We start from the raw sequence: 23,382 nt of genomic DNA, 5'->3' as shown, positions 1-23,382 counted from the left end.
CCTTTGTCTTTAAAATAACATCAGTATTTACATCCTTAATAGTACAATGCATGACCATCTTTATGGTCATTTTTCCCAACCAAGATAGGAAGGTGGGGGGCGGGGGAGCATAAAGATACTTTTTGAAAAATCCCACACCTATAGACCAAAATTGTTGGCTAGTTACCTTGAGACAATACTACTTTCATCTGTAACCTATCTCCGGAGAGAATAATGTGAGCTCTCCGGAGAGAATAATGTGAGCTCTAGGTGCAAGATATCTCATTCTCAAAGGATAATGTATGTTACCACAAGGGAATTAATGCAAGCATAAGGTACTTTGTAAGAAGAAACCCATGTCCATCAATAGATGAATGGATAACACGTGGTACACATATACACACAAACACATACACAATGGATCTCTCAACCACAAAAAAGAATGAGATCTTAACATTCACAACAACATTGATGGATTAAAGAGGGTATTGTGCCAAGTGAAATAAGTCAAACAAACAAACAAAAAAATGCCATATGATTTCACTTACAGATTGAACCTAAAAAACAAAATAGACAAACAAAAAGCAGAAATAGACCCATAAATTCAGAGAACAAACTGATGGTTGACAGAGGGGAAGAGGGTTGGGGGATAGGCAAAATGGGTAAAGGGGAGTGGGAGGTACAGCCTTCCAGTTATAGCATGAACAAGCCATGGGAATAAAAGGTATAGCATAGGAAATATAGTCAACGGTACTGTAATACTGTTGTATGGTGACAGACGATAGCTACTCTTGTGGTGAACATAGTATAACATAGAGACTTGTTAAATCACTATATTATATACGTGGAAATAATGAAATATTGTGTGTCAACTATGCTTCAATAAAAAAATACATTAAAATATTGATACCTTTTTTAAAAAAAGACATTTTTGGGGACACCTTGTGGCTCAATTGGTTAAGCATCTACCTTGGGCTCGGGTCATAATCCCAATCGAGCCCCTCATCAGGCTCCCTACTCAGTGGGGAGTTTGCTTCTCCCTCCCTTTCTGCCCCTCCCCCTTGCTTTTGTGCTCTCTCTTTTCCTCTCAAATAAATAAATAAAATATTTTTAAAACTCATAATAAAAAATAAAATTTTAAAAAGACATTTTATAAAATTTTATGACATGTTCTATGTCTCAAAAACTTACAGATGCTTGCTATCTTGTGATATTTCTGTTAAAAAATAAAGCTGACCTTTCAGTATTTAAATGAGAAAGGAAAAGTTGTAACAATGTCTACTGAGAATCATTTTTGTTTTAAGTAAAGGGTTAGGAGTCTGTCCCCATTTGGACTTTTGCAACCAGAGGAAAAAAATCCAGCAATAGCATTACCAGTTATTATTTAATGTTACCTTGAGTAGATAGCAAAAAGGAGTTCTACTGAAAAGCCTTTTGAATTATGTTTGTCTCTCAGGGTTCTGAATCTTTCAGTCACTTTCCCCCCAAAAAGAATGAAAGACTTACTTTAAGGCCTGGCAAAGCAAGGGAAATTATTGGCCAAGGATCCCCCTATAACACTTAGGGTGATAACACTTAGGGTGAGTACTGAGATAGTGTGCATCTCATTAATTTAGCTGTTGAGAATTTTGATTGCTTACTAATATTTATGCAACTTCTCAAACTTATTAATGATAATAACTTCGTATTTTGTATTTGAAAGAAACAATGGACTCTTAGCATTCTTAGATTTAACCTCCTGGGTTTTTTTATCCATGAAAAATTTGGATGTGTACAATATGACATGATCTTACATTTTGCTGCATTTCACAGAGGGAATCTATGAATGTCAGGATCTCACCTTCAGGATTATGGCTATCCACTCTCTTCAGCAGAAAACTTGCCTGGTTCAAAGGACCTTGTTCATCAGAAATCTGGGGGCTTCCCTCTATAGAGGCTAGAGTTTACAGTGCCTGAAAGACCAAGAGAAGAGACCACCTTCTTTCAAAATCCTTTTGTTAGTCCTTAATAATAGAGAAACACAAGTGTTAGTTGCTGATCCCTTTTCTCTACTAATTATTCTCTTGCTAAAGGGACAGAGAAAATATTACTAGTAGATGTGCAGTTTGAAAGGAAGACTATCAGTCAAGAGATCTCAGACGAGGGAGGCCCTTCTCAGTAGCTTCCTGCATCAGAAGCCCTGGCGCATTCATTGCTCTAGTCAAGAACCTAGCACAAGGTCAGGCACACAGAAGGCGCTCAACTAATATTTGTTGAATGAATAAATAGATGCTATGGATAATTCAGGGATGCATAAGAAATATTCCTGCCCTTAAAGAGTTTACCAGTTATACAGACACAATACATAAATAAAAAGAAACCAATTTTCTAAGAAGCTAAGAATTGGTACTGCAGCTTTCCTGGAAGGTAGTAATTTAAGGCTTAGACGAAAACAAATGAAAAGTGAGAAAAGACTTCAGAGAAGAGTAGGTAGAGAGGAAGGAATTCCAGAGAGAAAGGTAGGCATCAATATGTAAGGTAGAGCCAAACACACTGGGCAGATATAATGGCAGAAGACGGTTGGGTTTGAGGGTGAGGTTAGAAAAAGAAGCAGGGGCTCTGTGTGGAAGGGCTGACCAGCCAGTTGGGAGCTTGAACTTTCCTCTGGGTCACAGGAAGCCATTGTGGTTTGCTCCCCTAGAGGAGAGAGCCGGAAGGGGCAGGAAGACCTCTTAGAAGGCAACTGCTCTCTGTACGAATGTCCAGGCAAGAGTCTAATGTGGCAGGATCAATACAGAAAGGAATGACACCGGGAAACACAGTGCACCACCCCTTTAGGATCTGGGAGATAACCCTGCAACACTTTTCACTGGAATCACAGGAAGTGAGTCTGACTGACGGGGGGCTACTTTGACATAAGATGCACTAGCATAAATTCTAAAGTAGAAGAAAATTTCACCTATGAAACAGTTCTGTTAGCTTTGCCTAAAAACGTTTTTCAGAATATTCAAGTTCATTTATTTTTTAAAATACTGACGAGAATACGGAAACAAGTAAAAATTACCCCAAATCCCACTCCAACCCACCAAGAGTACTGTTATTATTTTGGTGAATACCTTTCCACACATTCTTGTATGCACAGATACATACAAAGTATGATAGAATTTTATTAATTTGTTCCATATGTGCTGTTCCAGAATCAATTTTCCTCACCCCATAATATGTTGTAAATATATTTCCATATTGATAAACATTGACCTACATATCATAATGTCAGTCTGCCTATATCACAATATTCTGCTAATGGATATTTAGATTCTCTCTAATACCATAAACTATCCTGTGATTAACTTTATTATGCATATAATTTCCCATCTGTATAATCATCTCCAAAATACAATCTAAGAGGTTGAATTGGCAAAGTCAAAAGTATATATATGGGGCGCCTGCGTGGCTCAGTCATTAAGTATCTGCCTTCGACTCAGGTCATGATCCCGGAGTCTTGGGATTGAGTCCCCCCTCGGGCTCTCTGCCTGACAGGAAGCCTGCTTCGCCCTCTCCCACTCCCCCTGCTTGTGTTTCCTCCCTCGCTGTGTCTTTCTATCAAATTAATTAATTAATTAAATCTTTCTTTTTTAAGTATATATAATTTTATGTTTTGATACTTACTTCCAAACTGCCCTCCAGAAAAGTATATCCCTTCATTTATTTACTCAAGAACTATTTCTGGAATATTGACTATGTACCACGCCCTTTTCTATATAGTCCCTGAGCTCAGGGGCTGTACCTTCTAATATAGAATAACAGACAATAAACAAACCACTAACATGTAACATAATGTCAAGTACGGGTAACTGATAGGAAAGCAAAGTAAAACAGTAGTGGGCTGGAGAGTCACAGAGTGCGCGGAGGGGAAAGAGCGTTTTACACGAAGTGGTGAGGAAGCAAGGATAAGGAAGAGCCTTGTGATCGGTCCTGGAAGGTAACCGAGGGTAACAGCGGTACAGGGAGCAGGAACAGGAAGTGCAAAGACTCTGCCATGGGAACCTGCCCGGCGGCGGCGTGCTTCAAGGCCAGAAAGGCCGTGACGCTGGAGAGTCTTGGGAAATGTGGGTGCACACGCAGCCAGATCAGACCTGAGAGCGCACGCGAGGAGCAGCGTCCGTGAGGGGCTTCCGTCCATTTGCAGAGCTGTTTGGATTCATGATGATATTGGCCAAGGGGATCTGAGATTCCAGTCTGAGGGTATTAAAAAAGGAGAAAGATGGGACAAGATCTACTTTTGTGTTTTGCCCCTTCTGGGTCTCCTATTCATTAGACACTGTTGAGTGGATGTCTGTTTTCCTCCCCACGTTTTCCGCCCATACACCTGGGGGCTGGTGAGGATGGGACACAGGTAATACTACCTGGGAGATAACTGAAGCTTTCCTTAAGTTTATTTTATAAGTCTCATTATGAGGTCTTACTATACCTCCTAACTTTAAGCAAATGTGCAAGCTCCTTCTTCCAGGTTAACTAAACTGAGAAATTCTCTGCTTCCCTGATTGGAGACCTCTATCACCTTTTTGTTGTTGTTGTTTCCTTAAGATTTATTTATTTATTTGAGAGAGAAAGAGTGTGGAGAGGGAAAGTCTTATGCAGACTCCCTGCTAAGCATGAAGCCTGATGTGGGGCTCGATCTTGTGACCCTGAGATCATGACCTGACCGGAAACCAAGAGTCAAATGCTGAGCTGACTGAGCCACCCACGGGCCTGGAAACCTCTGTCATCTTAATAAAAATTCAGGCAGCAACATGGGCTCATTATAGCTGATTTATAATAATTTTCCCCAAGCCACTTAACACAGAATCTTTAACACAGAAGGTGGCATAAATATAAATATTTACTGGATAAACAAAAGAATGTATTGACAAATATTCTTTAAAAGCACCTATACTTTGTAAAGTGCTCTTCTATTATTGTGATTAGCATCGATTTCAGAGGATACATTCTGACCCTCTTCTCCAATTCTGAACCTCTTTGATGACAGCTCCCTGAGTCCTGACTTTGGGCATCTTCTTACATCTGTGGGGAAGGTCCAAGGAATTTAAATGTGATAAAAGAGAGCACTGACAGTATTTAGGACACAGGTTTGAGTAAACCCAAAGCTTCACTCTGCCCCAACATACCTTCCTGAGATCACAATTTCTGCTACAGTGATACTTTAGAAGTCATAGGAAAAAAATAAGGCTAAATAAAACCCAAAGAAAGTTTTAAAATATTAACTTCAGGAGAAAAGGTTATTTGCTAACAATAGAAATTGCGATGTTACTTAATTTACTGTTCTTCAAACAAAATTAATAGTAATGTTTTCTTTGGGTTATAAAAGTAATTCATACGCATTGTAGAAAAATGCTTCAATACTGAAAAGCATAAGGTACACAATAAAAATTACCTAATAATCCATTATCCAGGTACAGCCACTGCTGCAATTTTGTTAGATTTTCTTCCATTTTAAAAGTAATTTTGATCTTACTATACACACATAGTCTTACATTTTTCTTTTCCCCTGACAGGTTCTGACTTTTTCCCAATAACACATTTCTTTTTTTAAGATTTATTTATTTATTTGAGAGAGAGAGAGAGTTGTGGGAGGAACAGAGGGAGAGAATCTAAGTGTACTCCCCACAGAGGGGGCAGCCTGATGCAGCTCCATCACACAACCCATCAACCCAAAACTTGAGCTGAAATCAAGAGTCAGATCCCAACTGACTAAGCCACCAGGCGCCCCCAATAACATGTTTTTAACATTCTTAGTAAAAGATATGTAATGTTTTAACTATGCCTCTGTTATAATTTATATTATGTGCCTATTACAGACAATTGTTTTCAACCTATATTATAAACTCTCACAGTGTTGCAGTGAAGACTCTTATACATGATCATTGTCTCTTTTCAATGCCCTGAACCAGAGCCCAGAAGTGTAACTGTTTGGCCAAAATGTATGATATTTTAAAAATCTTTTGTCGGGGCGCCTGGGTGCCTCAGTGGGTCAAAGCCTCTGCCTTCGGCTCAGGTCATGATCCCGGGGTCCTGGGATCAAGCCCCACATCAGGCTCTCTGCTCAGCGGGGAGCCTGCTTCCTCCTCCCTCTCTGCCTGCTTTTCTGCCTATTTGTGATCTCTCTCTGTCAAATAAATAAATAAAATCTTTAAAAAAAAAATCTTTTGTCAAGTATTTCAAAAGCACTTTCCAAAAAGGTCATATTAATTTACACTCCCTTCCTATACTCTCCACCCCCCCGTTACCCCATTATATGCTAAGAGACTAACAAAGATAGGCTGGATTCAAATCCCAGCCCCACTCTCCTAGGAAATTTATTTAACCTCATGAAAGCTCAGTTTCCTCATCTGTAAAGTGGGGATAGTAACGGTATCCAGCTCATAGGATGTTATAAAGATTAAATGAAAGGATAACATTGAATCACCCACTACAGTCCCTGGCATATAACACGTAGTCAGTAAGTACTATCAACTGGTATCAGTAACCAGTAAGATCACTCCTCCCGATTCACTCCTAGCCAACGTAATATTTGGGTGCAAAATCCCCTAACACAGTCGGGAAAAGTACCAAGCTTCCCAGTTTAATAAAACTGTTTATAGCTGAAGTCATGCAATAGTTGTATCCACAAACGAAGCCTCAGTATTCTGAAAATAGCAGCCTCCGTAGTTACCACCTGGAAGCAAAGAGGATCTTCTGAAAGGTGTTTTCTGCCCTTTTTACATTATTTTCGTAATGGTATTTTTCTTATTCTTTCAAGGGAAACATATTTACTTCAGGGGCAATGGCTACAGTTTGGAAACTGTTGTTGCACAAGCAGCTGCGTAATTCACCAACAGGCCTCACAGGTAGGGACCTACTACATTTTAGCAGTAGCCTCTCAAAAGAAATCAATAGTTTTTGTTTTTTAGTTTGTTGTTGTTTTTTTTTAATCTCCCTGAGCAACTTAACTAAGAATTTCATTCCAATGAATTTGGAAAGTCTGCTGGAACTGGGTGTGGAATTCAATGAGTTTCTCGTTCGGCTGTCCCAGAATTTTTGGTTGAGGAGATCCCAAGATAAATGAAACCATTTGTAGAGAGCCTTTTATCAGATGGAGGCCCTAAACCTGGGGCATGAAATCGGTTTAGCTCTACTGAAATCTAAAATAGATCACTTTCAATTGTTTTTGAGAATACATTCACATTTTTTATATAGATACTTATTGAGTGTGGGAACATTAGTCTTCTGCTCTAGAGAGGAACAAAACTGTTCTGTTTGTTGTCTGAAAGGATATTACTACCACTGGAATAAATATACAGAATGTGTTCTAGATTCTTTGAAGTCCCTTGACATCGGGTAAATTTGTGTCATTATTTAGGAGAGAAACACTGGGATATTTCATGGTGTAAAAACAACAGAGGAAATGAAATTGTAGGATATCAGTAAAGGTCCGGGCTGCTGTTTTCACCTGGGGTTTCTTTGGAAATCTACTAAATAAAAAGCTTTGGTCTCCTGCCAAAAGGTAGCTTTGGGGAACAGAAAACTGATTCAACTCTTCCCTTTCAGAAGTACAAATATGCCCAGTGTTTTCCTGTCCCATTTTCCTTCTCACTCTGAGATCAGTGTTATCAGACCCTATAAATTTCCCATGCAGTGGGTCACCAAATAAACAGAGGTATATGATAACAAACAGTTGAGTTGAATGTCTTCCTGTCTAACTGTATTGGCCAGAAGAGATGGGTCATTCTTCCCGTGAGACGGATTCGGGGAAAATTCTAATTTCGAGTTGTCCAGAACCTGATATACCCAGATTACTTCTAACTCCTCACTGCTACAAAGAATGACTTGCTGGACATTCTCCTATATGTCCCTGTGTGAGCCTGTGTAAGAATCTCTTGGAGATAGACACCCAAGGTAGAACACTGAGTCATCCGGTGTGCACATATTTAATCTGACCAAGCCACATGACTGAACATAGCTGCATCAGTCTACCTGCATTGTATAAATCATTCTACCATCTGACATTTCCCCCCAACACTTGTCAGTATCCAATGTTCTAATTTTTGCCAATCTAATATGTATAAAGTGATCACATTGTTTTTCCACTTGTGTTTTTCTGATTATAATATATCCGAGCATCTCATTATGCTGATTAGCCTCGAGGGTTTCCTCTCTGTAAATCATCTGTTCATTAGCTTTGCCAATTTTTACTGGAGTTTCTGTCTTTTTCTTGTTGACTTGCAGGAGGTCCAGGTCTATTCTCCTATTGGACAGTGCAAAATGTCTTCTCCCTATCAGTCAGCGGTCTGTTAACTGTCCATGATTAACAGGAATTAATACTACAGAAATTCTTCATTTGGGGGCACCTGGGTGGCTCAGTCAGTTAAGTGTCTGTCTACGGCTCAGGTCATGATCTCAGGGTCCTAGGATCCAGCCCCATATAGGGCTCTCTGCTCAGTGGGGACCTGCTTCTCCCTCTCCCTCTGCCCTTCCCTCCTGCTTATGCACACATGTGCTCTCTCTCTCTAGATCTCTCAGATAACTAAATAAAATCTTTTAAAAAAAAATTCTTAGTTTTTCTGTAACCAAATTTATCAGTATTTTCCTTATGGCTTGGGGCTTTGCTGTTTTTGAGAAGTCCTCCCCCATTCTTGAGTGACAAAGATAGCCTCCTACATTTTCATCGAGCACTATAACCATTTTACTTTTTCCTATTTTTCCTATTTAGTCCTCCAAGTGGCTTTACTATCTCTGTATGCTGTTTTAGGTTGGAATCCAGTTTTATATTTCACCACATAGTGAACATTTTCTGCTAAACAATCCATGCTTTTCTCATCGACCTGGGTGCCATCTGAATCTTATACTAAACACTCATATGTACGAGTCCGTCTCTAATTTCTTTATTCCGTTTCAATGGTTTATTTGGCCATCCTTTTGCTAAACACTATTCTTATTACTATTGCTTTGAATGGCATGTTTGTATCTGGACTAATACCTCTGTTTATGCCTCCTCTACAAGTTTAGCTTGGATAGTCACAGACTTTTATTGTTACATATATATTTTTCAGAGTAGGTTTATTATTAAGTTCCTCAGAAAATTATTTGTAATTTGCATTGGGATTGCATTGAATATGTGAATTAATTAGAATAGACTTGAGCTCTTTATGTATTAAGATCTTCCTCCCAAGGGTATGGAATGTGTTTCCATTTAAATTAAATCACTCTATGTTCTTGATTAGATTTTTCAATTTTTTTCCAAAGACTATTCTACACTTACACTGACTCATGTAATAATCACAACCACCATTTAAACTTTTATCACCATAACTTTCCAAATGAAGAAACTGAGCCCAGAGAAATAAGGAACTTGTCCAAGAACTCATAACAAGTAAGTAAAGTAAGTGACAGAGCCTAGCTTCAAACAGTTTATAGTCCATACTCTTAACCACTTGGACTGCCTCTCAATTTACAGGGAGTAACTTTATAGTTTGGCTGCTACTGTGAATGGTATCTTCTTTGTATTGTCATTCATTCATTATCTGGTATATTATTTTTATTATATTTTCTAATTGATTGTTGCAGTTGTAGAGAAATGTAGTTCGGGGTTGTTTTTTTTTTATTTTAATTCCAGTATAGTTAACATACAGTGTTATATTAGCTTCGAGTGTACAATACAGTGATTCAACAATTCCATACATCACCCAGTGTTCTTTTTTTTAATTCCAGAAATGTAGTTGATTTTAAAAATTTGGTATTTGCATCCAGTGAAGTCGGTGATTTTTCTAAGTAATTCTAATTAGTTCTACATTTTTCTCTTGTTTCTGTTGCCCCCCCCCTTTTTGGGATATCTACTGTGTATCCCATTATAAAATAATGACCATTTTGTCTTTTCCTTTCCAATTTTTAAGTCTCTGTGTTCTTATTCTTGCCTTACAGCATTGGCCAAGACTTCCAATAAATGGTAGACTCTCTGTAGTAGTGCTCACGGGCAAAGAATGTGTCTAAAAAAGCAGTGTTGTCCCAGAAGAAAGTTTTAATTTTATCTTGGTTGTACTATACACAGCATATCAGAGAACTGTTTCACAGAGCATAGGTTAGAAATTGTATTTGGGAGGCGCCTGGGTGGCTCAGTGGGTTAAAGCCTCTACCTTCGGCTCAGGTCATGATTCCAGGGTCCTGGGATTGAGCCCTGCATCAGGCTCTCTGCTCAGCAGGAAGCCTGCTTCCCTTCCTCTCTCTCTGGCTGCCTCTCTGCCTACCTGTGATCTCTGTTTGTCAAATAAATAAAATCTAAAAAAGAAAGAAAGAAATTGTGTTTGGTGGTCCAAAATCCATTCTAGGCAGACAGGCCCTGTACTTATCTATGCCACAGAAATTACTTTTCCATAGGGGAGAGTCCTTCCAGGGGAGGCATAGTTCAGTTGTGATGAATCTGACTTCATTCTGACTTTAAGTATATTTAATTCCGTCCTAGTGCCCTATAGCAACAACACGGCTCTGCACCTGTCACTTGCTTCACACAATCTGCTAGATGCAATTGTTTCTGACAACACATCGGTCTCTATCCCCATGGGGGAATTCACAGACAGCACCACTGCAAGGAGCCTTAGAGAGCAACCAGTGCTCTCATTTCACACACATCTAAAAGTCCCTATAGTGGGTGCCTCCTCACCCTTGAACAGATGATCCGCCCTGGGAGCCTGATGCTAACAACTGAGAGAGCTTGAATCAGACCAGGGCCTATCATAGCTTTCTTCTAATTGGCTTCTTCGCAATGGGTCCTGCTTAGTACTCATGGCGGCGTCTCAAGGTTTACAGGGACTCATCCATCCTGACTTCAGTAGGGACCTAGAGGAGAGAAAGAGGAAGCATCCACTCTTCTTTGTAGCCTCAAGGCTTTTCCCTATTCAAGATGGGCTCATCTGCACAGAAGTGGGTACTGATGGCTCCATTATGCAGTCCTGGGGCCTGAGCACTGTCAGACCCAACCAAAGCTCTGAGTAGGTGACCAAACACACCCCTCCCTTTTACACATACCCAGGGTGACTAACACTTGTGGTAGAGATGAGTGAACTGAAAAGTCCCACAGGAACCTCACACCCAGTACATCCAAAATGGAACTTCTCACCGTCTCCTCCACACTCGCTCCCCTCTTACACTAACCCCTGCCTAGGCCCTGGAATAACCCCCATTCCACCATCCTCAACACCTTCCTGCCCATCACACCTAAGGAGTTACCAAGTCTTGGCCCCTCAGCACCCTGAGAGTCTCTCTGGCCCACTCTGTCCTCCCCATTCTGACTGAGGCTTTGGCCATACCTCCCAGCTGCTCCCTGTGCTCTACTCCTGACGCCTGGGATCCACCTTCCATACTATTGCTGAAGGGAATCTTCCCATCATGCCTCTCTAACCATGCCTCCTGCCTAAAACCTGAGAAGGCTCCCCACCACCCTCAGAGTGGATGTTCCTTAGCATGGCATCTACTACCCTCATAGCACAGCCCCATCGCTCTCTCTGACGTCACACCCTGATGGCAGGAGCCCCAGCTCCCCACTTCCCACTACCCTCCCTGACTGTGCTTCAGACCCCTGTTCCCCCGACCTAAAACCTGCATCCCATTTACTGGGAACAGTCTACTGCCTCTAGAAGCATACTGGGGGGCCCTGCTCCCGGGAGCCTTCATTGCCTCCTCACCGCCTTGTCCTGCTGAGGTGTCCTCTCTCTGGGCTTCTCCCACGGCCCCGTGCATCCATCCCACTAAATAATACCCTTCTCTCCCTGTAGGAAACTGGACTCTCCGGAACAACAGTTTATTGCATCGCCAGTCTGGTTGCATCCCTTTTCACCTTTAAAATAGGTACGCGAATAAAATACACGGAGTGAGATTTAGTGTGGGAGTGTCCCCCAAGGGACCTGTTCAGCAGTGGGCGTCAAACGCTTAGCAGTGCCCAGCCGGCACCGGCGGACCGTCTGAATGAATACACGGCGAGCGGACGACCGACGAAGGCCCTCTCAGGGCTGGGTGGGCGGTCGCGATCAGGGCACATCCCGGACACAGGTGGACAGTGAGCGGCACTACTCGGCGCTCCGTGGGAAGGGGGCGCTGCAGGGCGGCGGGGCGAGGGCCGGAGGGCGAGGGGTGGGCGGGCCTCTGAGGCCGGGACCGACGGCGGCCGGCGAGGGGTCGGGCTGGCCCGGGGACCCTGCGCCCTGACTCTGCGCCAATTTCGCTTTCGCTTTGGGCGGGCTGGAGGCGGCGGGGCCGTCCCCAGAAGGCTGCGGCCGGGCACCGGCGGAGTTAATCCGAAAGCGCCGCAAACCCCGCGGGCCCAGCTCCACGTGTCACCGAGAAGCTGATGTAGAGAGAGACAGAGACAGAAAGCAAGCAGGAGAGCGGAGTCCCGGGAAAGTCCTGCCGCGCCTCGGGACAATTATAAAAATGTGACCCCCCGGGGCGGCCTCCCACCACCGCCCTCACCTGCTGCGTCCTCAGTCCGCGTCCAGCGCCCGCCCGGGGTCCACGCCGCGCCCGCTCAGCATGTGCCTGCCGCGCGGTGAGTAACCCGCCCGCCGGGAGGCTCGGCGCTCGCTCGGCTGCAGAGGGGGCGGCAGCCGGGGGAGACGCGGCAGCAGCCCGGGACCGCAGTCCGCAACCTCGTGCAGGGTGACAGAAGGAATGACTGCGTGCTTACCGCGCGCTCAGTAGGACATTGTCTCCTTATCGGGAAGCGGCCTTGTGGGCTATCATCAGGCCCACTTCACAGATTGGAAACTGAGGCCCCTCGCGGTAACTTTCTTTCTCGGGGTCCCTCAGTTACAGCTAGAAGAGGGCAGATCCCAGCCAGCTTCAAAGTGAGGCTGTCACCCCACTGTTTCCAAAACACTTGGCCGAGTCTGGGCTAGTCACTTCACTACCTGGCCTCAGTTTCCCTACTGGTGAAATAGAGGGTGAGCTCTGAATTCAGCCGCCTTGTCCGAGCTCGTTAGGGGGGCCTCACAGGGAGTTGCCTTCTAGCCCTACACCAGAGCACTGCCTTCCAAGAACTTGATTCATTTCTCAGGTGTGGAAGAAAGATTGGAGATGCTGGAGGGGGGTTGGTGAGGGTAAGATGTGGATGGGTGCAGATGACCGAATGGATGGAAGGTAGCAGTAGGGCAAACCAAGCTGATGAGCTCAGCCTGCTCCTCTTCCTTTCCAGGCCTCTACCTTGTGACCATCTTGGTCCTCCTAAACCACGTGGACGACCTCAGTTTGGCCAGGAGCCTCCCCACAGCGTCCCCAAGCCCAGGAATGTTCCAGTGCCTCAGCCACTCCCAAAACCTGCTGAGAGCTGTCAGCAACACGCTTCAGAAGGTGAGTTTTTCAATATCCTTGTTCCCACTTTGCGGCCTTTCTAGGGAAGGGGTTTCTCTGAACCCCTGATCACCTGAAAAGAACTGCAGAGAAATTGGGGACATTAATCAGGAGGGGTCAGGATGGGGAGAGGGAACTTTACAAAGGGCCCAACTATTTAGCTAAAGAGTCTCAATGAAATTGTGTCTCCAGAGAAGGCAAGAGTGGTAATAAATTATAATGGCACTCATTTTGGCTATGTCTACACAGAGGAAAGTGGATATTTACAGTGTTCCCTGTAGCCTGCCAACAGAGATGGAATTGTGTCAGGCCCACACTCTTTCTCTGACACACTTATCAATCCAGGAAAGCGTTATTAGGTGCAGCCCCTGTGCTCCAGGGGCTACAAAGATGAATTAGATTTGCCCCACGCATCACTCACCAGCTTCCAATGTGGTGACACAGTTCTTTGTCTGAGCAACATGTTCCCAGGGGCCTGTGACAGTGGGTGTGTCACGGGTTATCTAATACAATTTACAGCTTCATTCACTTATTTAGGTTTCATATTTTAATGCAAAAACATTCTTTTTTTCCTTTTGAAAGTGCTTCTATACCTGCACCTTCTGCTGGAACAGCCAAAGACTGATGTTTTAAAAGCTGTCTTTTGGCTCCCTGTTCTCTGGTAAATCTTTCCTGAATATTTTCTAGCTTGTTGTTTTATGACTCTCTTAAAATATACCCAAGGCCACAAGGCCTTCTTAAAGAATTCTTTCCCCCTTCTAGGCTTTCACAGTGCCAATTGCTCCTCATAGTTCAGTCAATCTTCATTAAAAAGGCAGCTCAGCAAGTGAAAACTGCAGAGAAAAGTTCTTGGACTCCTGAAGAAAGTTTCAATCTGGATAAAATTTAGGAGCTGCAATTTAAATAGATGCTTTATGTGAAAAACCTAACCCTTCGACTCCCCAGTACAGCTCTAAAGGTCAAAAGATTGCAGGATTCAACTTGATAGTTTTTTATAGCGTTCCTTTGTCAAATTTGCTAGAACAAATCAGCTGGCTTCTTACAGAAGAAAGAGGTGGCAAACGCATGCTGCTCACAGCCCACAGATGTGTGGAGTTTGACCCGGACGTTTTGTCTTTGATTTTGAGTTTGATACCATTGAAAAAAATGGGCCTTTTATATAAGAATCCAAATTTCCAGCTTCTCTTGAAGAGAGAAGGGCCCATATTTCCAAATCCAACTCTTTACCACCTGCTCAGGACAGCGGCTGCCTGGGTGCGTGTGTGTGTGTGTGTACGTGTGTGTGCGTGTGTGTGTACCTCCAGGAACAGTGTATAGCTCCAGGTTGCTGCTGTAACTAAATACCTCAAAGTAAGGGGCTTCAAACAACACCAATTTATTATTTTATAACCCTGGAGTTCGAAATCTGAAATAAGCTAGAATCCAGATGGGAGCAGAGCTGTGTCCCTTTCTGGAGACCCCAGGGGAGAATCCATTTTCTTGCCTTTTCCTGCTTCTAGAGGCAGCCCACAGTCCCTGGTAAATGGCCCCCTTCCAGCCCAAAGCCAGCAGTGGCCTGCTGAGCTGCCCACACGCTGCATGACTCTGACGTTGACTCCTGCCGCCTACCATTTATAGCAACCCAGCAATGACATTGGACCTACCCAGATAATCCAAGATAACTTCCCAATTTAAAGCAAGCTGATTAACAACCTTCATTTCATCAGCAACCGTAATTCCCCCTTGGCCATGTAACCTCTTCTCCAGTTCCAGAGGTTAGGAAGTGGATGGAGGGTGGGGGGATGGGGCATTATTCTGCTTACCCCAGAGATTTTACTACTTGTTTCCAAACATGCTCTGCATCTCAAGCCTTGATTATGGCTCCTGCACTTCCCTCTGCCTGAAATTTGCTCTCCTCTGCCGGTAGGCCTTCTAATCCTCTTAAGGCCGATGTCTTCTCTCTGGAGAAGCCTTCATACCCTTCTCAGTACTTCCTACATGCTGACATGACTCCTTGTCGTTTGGGCACTTTCCTGTCTCTGCACTTGAACTTAGAATCTGGGAAGGGAGCGGGGAATGACAGTCCTCTTCTTCGTCCTGTTCCTTAGTACCGTGGGTACCCCCTTCTCCATGGAGGATACTTTCCGAGACCCCCAGTGGGCCTCTGGAACCGCAGACAGTACCGAATCCTGTATTGTGTTTTTTCCTATACACACATATCTATGATAAAGTTTAATTTCTAAACGAGGCGCAGTAAGAGATTGACAATAATAATTGATGATAAAATAGAGCAATTATACGAATTTAAGTTAAGGGAATGTGGTTTCTACATATTTTACTATACCATACTCACCCTTTTTCTTGTGATGATGTGAGATGATAAAATGCCCGTGTGTTGACTTGAAGCGAAGTGAGCAGCCACAGGCATTGTGATGCGCTCGCTGTTAGGCTACTGGGAAGCTTTTGACTCCGAGCTGGAAGGAAGATCACCTCCTTCCAGACCACGGTTACTGGCAGGTAAAGTGAAGGAAAGTGAAGCCACAGATAAGAGTGGGGGGACTCCTTGGACACCTTAGGCTTGATGAATGGAAAAACGATCTCAGTCTTCAATCAAATTTACTGACTTCTTAGATAAATTTCATAAATCTATTCAACGGTGCTTTCCAGCGTGCTTCTAAGATGACATCCGTGTGTGTGGTTGCGTGTGTGTATGTGAACCACTTGTCTTTAGGTTACATGTTTGTTATATCCATCAAGTCGGGACCTTAAGAGTTCTGCCTTTAGACATTCTGCTTGAAAAGGATATTCATAAAACCCAGGTGCTTTGACAAAAGGGAAAAAACCTGTTTTCACCGGAAGCAAGTGTCACAGCATGGTGTAGACGCTGATTAGCATAGCCTGTTGAAATGATTTATAGTGTTTACATAATGGAAAAGTGGATCATTCAGAGAAATTCATCCTAGGCAAAGGGAGAGGAGGGAGGGAGAGAGAATGTAAATAACCTGTTTCCTTTTGTCTTAGGAAGATCCCAAATTTCCTACCTGTCAAAGAGGTGGATGTCAGAAGCAGCCTGCAGTGTCAGCTTCCTATAGGGCCAGGTGCCTTATTAATATTATAAACTGGGTTACTCTTTATGTTTCTTACAGGCCCAACAAACCCTAGAACTTTACTCCTGCACTTCTGAAGAGATTGATCATGAAGATATCACAAAGGATAAAACCAGCACCGTGGAGGCCTGCTTACCATTGGAATTAACCATGGTATGGATGATTTTCTTCCCCAAGCAAGGAACACGGTTAAGAGCTAGGCATCAAACCTCATCTTCTTCCAAAAATGTGCATGTATCTGGTCTCCATCACCAGGAGATTTTAATAGGTTCCACTTCAGAAGTTGAATTTGAAAAAATATGTATATACATACAACAAATATGTGTTTTACAACAATGTGAATATACTTAATACTATTGAACTATTATAGTATGCTTAAGAGGAATTAAGATAGTAAATTCTATGGTATGTGTTTTTTACTACAATGAAAAAGATGTGTTTGAGAAAAGCCAGGAAAATGTATATTAAGAATTAATATTTTTTGATGTGATTTTTTTTCTCTAGAATGAGAGTTGCCTGGCTTCCAGAGAGATCTCTTTGATAACTGTAAGTCAGGAAATTAAAGGTTTCAGCCCCTATGATGAATTCAAATCATTGATGTCTCATTATTTTTTCTTCTAGAATGGGAGTTGCCTGGCCTCCAGAAAGGCCTCCTTTATGACGGTAAGACACAAATACTGTCTTTCCTCAGATGCAATGCGGGGGGAAACATTTTCAGCCATCTCAGTGGCTCCTTCCCCATTTTGTCCTATCACTTAGACCCTGTGCCTTAGCAGTATCTATGAGGACTTGAAGATGTACCAGGTGGAGTTCAAGGCCATGAACACAAAGCTTTTAATGGATCCTAAGAGGCAGATCTTTCTGGATCAAAGCATGCTGACGGCTATTGATGACCTGTTGCAGGTAAGACCTTCATACTACCAGGGAGAGCACGTTCTTCACGCTGAGATGGCTAGTCAGAGTCCGTGATGATTGGGAGAGGCCGGAAATCCCCCTCCTGTGTCCACTGCAGAGCCTCTCGACGAAGGGCACTCGTGAGTAGGCCTCGGGGAAGACAAGCAGACTCCTGCTTGTTGAGTGTGTGGTACACACTGGGCTCCCTGCAGATGTTTTCACAGATTCTCTCTTACCATCCCTGCAACCACCATGTGGGGTGTGTTCAAAGGAGGAAAGCCAAGCTCAGAGTTAACTGCTTGTTCAAGTGGCTTGTAAGTGGCAGAGCCAGGATTGAAACCCAAATCGGAGGGGTTTCACTACTCTTAGCTTCTCCCTCACTCTGAACACTCCAGGGTGTGCCCTGAGGGGCCGTTAGATGTATCTGCAAATACTGTGGGAGAAAACAAGTGGGGCCTGATACCTAGTGTGACCCATTCTGAAGTAAAACGTGTATGACATAAAACAATGACCCATCACCTGGGATATCCGCAACGTCACTCATAGACAAGAACTGGCTCTGTAATTTTCTGAATCACCCCAGCATGGATGCTAATACAAAACAGAAATAGTCACATAAGAAAGAGCAGGGTCAATACCTTGGTGAATACTTGGTGGCCAACGCATGGATAAAAAGAAGTTTGAGTTCTCTTTTTGTGCCGAATTATTGCTGGAAATACAGCAGTGAGTTGCCTGCAATTATCAAAGAATGTTAGCATCTAGAGAGTTATTTCATTTTCACGTCCAAGATTCAGATGATTTGAGTACTGGAATCCATTCTGCCAGGAATCAGCCAACCGTGCCCAAACCATTCACTCCCATTGGGACTCAGGATTTTCCCTTGTAAAATGGCGTGACTTCACCCACCCTACCTTTCTCTTGGGCTTTTTGCAAGGAACAAGTGGACATATTGATCCCTGTGCAAAAAGAAGATCTTGCATTATGTTATCAAATGAAAGGGTAACACTGAGCGCTTCGTGGCCAGGTTTATGTATCTGGCACAAAGGAGTGCCTGTAGCAGACAGGTCCGTTACTCTGGGAGTTCCAATCAATAGCGATCCATCACCTCTCTGTTCTAAAAAGGACTTAGCTTCTTAGTATAACATATAAAAATTAATTAGATATTGCAGCAGATGTCATCTGAACAGAATTGTTCCTTTTGAAAATGCAACTCCCACTGACGATTTTCTAAATAGCTTTAAGGGTCTTTTCAGAGCTCACTGAAGATACATGTGCTTGGATAATGAGTATTTCTTCTCTCAGGTTCTGCCTGGCCATCTGGCTGGGAGTAGATCTGGGTCGGGTTTAGGAGTTGTAATGAGGAAGTGGGTTGCAGACTCTGAGACATGTATTGGCTTCACCCATTTTTACGGATGAATGTTTTAATTTGGGAATATCATGTATGTCACCCTTAATATTTATCCTTATAGGCCCTGAATTTCAACAGTGTGACTGTGCCACAGACATCTTCCCTTGAAGAACCAGATTTTTATAAAACTAAAATCAAGCTCTGCATACTTCTTCATGCTTTCAGAATTCGTGCCGTGACCATCGATAGAATGATGAGCTATCTGAACTCTTCCTAAAAAGCTGAGGTCCCTCCAGACCTTAAAGCCATTCTTAAAATAATGTGAATCAAAAATATTTTTCACAGGATGTGGGTTAAGAACCAGAAGGGATTGCCTTGACCTGGTCCTGCCTAAGCTAGTATGATCATTCTTATGCTTGTTTACATTAGTTGCCCCCCAAAATCTGAACAATGTGACTGTTCCATCCCCAGGTTGCCCTTGATCAAGTAGACTTCACATTTTCTACAGATAAGTTGTTTTTAAGTTTTCATGAGCAAATTGCTAAAGAGGGAAACGTCCTCACTCAACATGTTCTTCTTTTCCCTTTACTAGAAGAGCAAGAATTTATAAGCTATTTCTGTACCAGAGTGTTTGTAGAAACAAACACTCAAGCATAATTTATTTTAAAATACTTATTTATATAATTTTGTGTTCATGACGGCATGTGAATTAACTTATATTTATTTATGTCATATTTATTAAAGTATTTATTATCAAATGGATTTGAGAAATACCTTGTGTTCTAAAAATAAAATGATTGGATAAAATAAGTCTCATTTTTTCTAATATGATTGGAATACTTTAAGCATTAAAATACACATTGTGGGAAAACTGAAAACATTCAATGTGAACAAAATTTCCTTGGAAAGAATGTCACAATATTCTTACCCAAGTTCTACTTCCTCTAATCTCTTATTTTAAAAGAGACTTGGAAGACTAGATATGCTTTAATACTAAGGCCATCAAGTGAGTTATAGTATTTGAGAGTATGTTTTGTTCGACATCTACATCTAAAAGTAAAACACATAAAAGTTTTTTTCCCCATTAACTGCAGCCCCATAACATACTGTGTGCCTTAGACAAATACATAATATCCTTCAACTGGGAAAAACATCATTTAGAGGTCTTCTAGTTAAATTATTCTAATTTTTGTGACCCTTTGGGCCCTTAGGGGGAAGCTGTTTCCCAGTTACAATCAGAAAAATTCTCCATTTGCTTCAAATGATCTAGAACTTCTGTCTAAACCACATGGATAATTGCCTCTTTTTAACTTAAGAGATGTGCTCCTAACGACCCAATATTAAATTCCATCTTTTGAATTATCTAAACCATGTGAATTTTAAAAGACTCACCTGGCAAAATACCATATAATTTAGTGGTCTGATAATCATCTTCCTCCTTCCTCTGAAAAGGCCGTAAGAAAGGAGCTATTTAGGGGGTCCTGCCCCCTACCTCATGTGACTCTTCCCCACCACAGTCCAGCTCTTATCCCTGAGGACTGAGAGGGGATGTGTACAGCTACCCCAGCCCCCCTCATCTTTCTGGCAGAATGACTCATCCTGCCCACTGGATACACAGATAGAAGTCATCAGAAACTAGATCCCAACACATTCTCCCCTTATCTTGAGGGATTCCTCCACAAACTTGAATGACCTGAGAGCGATTCACAGAAAGGAGTTTCTTGCCTTAAGTGTTGGGTTTGGTTTTCAGTGGCTTTGATAATGGAAAAAAGAGCTCAATGGCGTGATGGGCCTGGGGCCTTAGAGTTGCTGCCTTCCTTCACTAGGAATGATGACTGCCCTGCTGTCTGTGCCTAGAAACAAGGAGAGACAAACAGATCATCTGTCTATGGACAGGGCTTGTACAGAGGAACACAGGTGTTACTTTGGTTCTAGAAATTACCATGACCTATGCTTCAGACGCATGACTGGCCCGAGAAACCTCTTCTATTCTTTATTATGTGGTTAGTTCCTCTCTTTTTCCATTTAATCCTGGGCCTACAGTCTACAAGTTGTATAACATGACCAAGTTGTTTTAACCTCTCCTTGTTTCCTCTCCTAAGAAGGGAAGACGATGCTAGAACCTTCCTCAGAGGGTCAGAGGGAGGGTTACGTAGAACAGCTCATGTCGAGCACTAGCACTGTTCCTGACATGTAGTACTTGCACTACAAATGTGAGCAATTTAAAAAAATTATTAGTAGTCTTTGGACTTGGTGACTGGGCCGAATTGGTAAAACCCTCCTTCACTACTATTTTCTTACCTGCGAAATTCAGAAAACTGTAGGTCCCCGCTCAGCATTCAGCACATCAGGTGCTCCCCAGGGGTCTGGTGCAAGCCCCTGCCCTCCCAGAATAAAGGATAGCGAGCAAAGGAACATGGTAGGATTGAGATATCTTCCCCCTAAAAATATTCCCCAGTCTTAGCCTGTTAGAGATTCACTTGATTAACAAATTATTTTGAAAAGGAAATAAACAGTGAAAGAATTTCTCACACCTGAGAATGACTTAATCAGAGAATTAAGATGAAAAATCACAGCTGACAGCTGACCCCCAGAGGGTGCAGAGCTTTAGGATAAAGGAAACAGTTCTGGATAATAGTCTGGCCAGACATCCAAAGGCAGGGATTGGACAACTCAAGAGATGCCAAAGCACCTGAGACAACCCAATGAGGAAAGAAAACATGGGGACAGAAAGAGAAGAAAATCCAGCTTTGTCTGGGGCCAGCACGGACAAAAACTAGTGAGTCCCCTTGGCAGTATCACCCTGAACCGTTCAGGTGCTGTCCTTGTTTGAAGACCGAATACTTGGTTCTACAGCGGGATCTGGCTTCCTAGTTTAGGGCAGAGTGCTTTACAGTATTGCCACGGACTGAAGGTTTGTGACCCTTAAAATGCCTATGTTGAAGCCCTGACCCCCAAAGCGATGGTACTTAGAAGTGAGGCACTGGGAGATATGTTAGGTCATAAGCGTGTTCTGATGGTAGGTTAAGTCCCCTTGTAAGAAGAGAGTGGGAGAAACCCCCCAGCTCCCTGTGGGGACACAGTGACAGGTGGCTGTCTACAAACCACCATGAGAGCCCTCACCAGACACCAAATCCTTGGGTACCCTAACCTCGGACTTCCCAGCCCTCAGAACCATGGGAAATGAATGTCTGTCATTTAAGCCACCCAGTCTGTGGTATTTTGTTGTAATAGTCTCAACTGGCTGAAATAAATAGAAATTTAAACATCTATTTAAATTTTTTTTAAAAGCCACATTTTCAAAAATTGAATTGTATCAATTTTTGGTTGAAATGTATTTGGTGAGACTAGGTCAAAAATTTCTGTTGTATTTATGTATTTTTTAATATGATATTAAAAATAGGAATAGCTTCTTTCACCTGGCTGGCTCAGTCATAGAGCGCATGAGTCTTGATCTCAGGATCGTGAGTTCAAGCCCTGCGTTGGACATACAGCTTACTTAAAAATAAATCTATATGAAGGGGCACCTGAGTGGGTCAGTCTGTTACGCGTCTGATTCTTAATTCTGGCTCAGGTTATGCTATCAGGCTCATGGGTTAGAACCCCACACTGGGCTCTGTGTTCAGTGTAGAGTCTGCTTGGGATTCTTTCTCTCCTTCTGCCCCTTCCCTCGCTTGCTCTCTCTAAAATAATAAATAAAATCGCTTTAAAAACATAAATGTGATTATGACATCAATTTAACATCAGAAAATATATTCATGTGAACTTTTTTAGAAGCAACATTAACTAATGCTAACTTGGTGCTAACTAAATGCTAGGCGTGTTTCTAAGTGTTTACCACAAATGCATATAATCCTCTCAACAGTCCTACGAGGAGAAACCTTCCCCTTTTTATAGATGAGGAAACTCAGGTAAGAAACCATGGATGCTTGCATGACGAGGAAGTGACACACCATGATTCGACCCCGGGGCGGCGTAGCTCGGGCCTGTGCAGCCATAGCAGCCTTTCACCTTTGGTAGTAGGGGCCCAGTAGGTCAAGGGACATTTTCATCACCACCATACAAACACCATCATGGTTATCTATACGTGTCTCCCCCTCGCGACACTAGGAAAACTTCAAGTACAGGAAATGCCATGTTACCCACGTCTGTGTATTCTCAGGCCCTGGCACTGAAAGGTGGTAGAAAGCGAGAGAATGGCAAATCTTCATGGGCTCCCATATGTTTCTCATTTCTTTTTCTAATCTGGGAATAAAGAAAGTCTCTAGTCTTTAAAAAATCAAAGTATTCCCAATTACCCCCCAAAAATTTTTAATTGTAAAAAATGCACGTGTGCTTACTTCAAAACAATTTTTGCGTGCTTATACCGGAAAAAATCCAAAATGCATAAGCCTGTAGATACATATATAGCCCACATGTCTACAGCTTGGCATTATATGGTCACTGTCCTTCAGAAGCCAACCCCTCACACTGGTGAACCAAAGTATCGTCCACTTCCCCTTGCACCGGTCTCTCTCGACAGTAGTTCCAAGAGGCCCAGGCGATCACCTCACCGGCCGGTTCCCACACTGCCCCTGACAGGAGTAGTTCAGAGATCCAGCCGAGCTCCCCAACAACCCCCGATAGCCCCCAGTAGTCCCCTACCAGAGAAGCTCCTCTTCTGACCGCTTTACCCATGCAGGTTCCAGACGAGATTTCACAAATGGCCTTTACAGCTAAGGG

General features: G+C 42.8%; 1 protein-coding gene across 1 annotated transcript; it reads left to right on the top strand.

Moving 5' to 3' along the window:
* The first annotated feature begins 11,991 nt into the window (after positions 1 to 11,991).
* IL12A (interleukin 12A) lies at positions 11,992 to 19,456 on the top strand. The gene is made up of 7 exons (XM_032342998.1): positions 11,992 to 12,532; positions 13,178 to 13,332; positions 16,458 to 16,571; positions 16,923 to 16,964; positions 17,040 to 17,081; positions 17,178 to 17,321; positions 18,782 to 19,456. The coding sequence occupies exons 1-7, from the start codon at positions 12,517 to 12,519 to the stop codon at positions 18,935 to 18,937; spliced, it is 669 nt and encodes a 222-aa protein (XP_032198889.1). The 5' UTR covers positions 11,992 to 12,516; the 3' UTR covers positions 18,938 to 19,456.
* Positions 19,457 to 23,382: the final 3,926 nt, after the last annotated feature.

Source organism: Mustela erminea, chromosome 1, assembly GCF_009829155.1.
Source record: "Mustela erminea isolate mMusErm1 chromosome 1, mMusErm1.Pri, whole genome shotgun sequence".
Classification (NCBI taxonomy): Eukaryota; Metazoa; Chordata; class Mammalia; order Carnivora; family Mustelidae; genus Mustela; species Mustela erminea.
The sequence above is the reverse complement of the archived record's forward strand: the minus strand, read 5'-3'. Positions and strand labels throughout refer to the sequence as shown.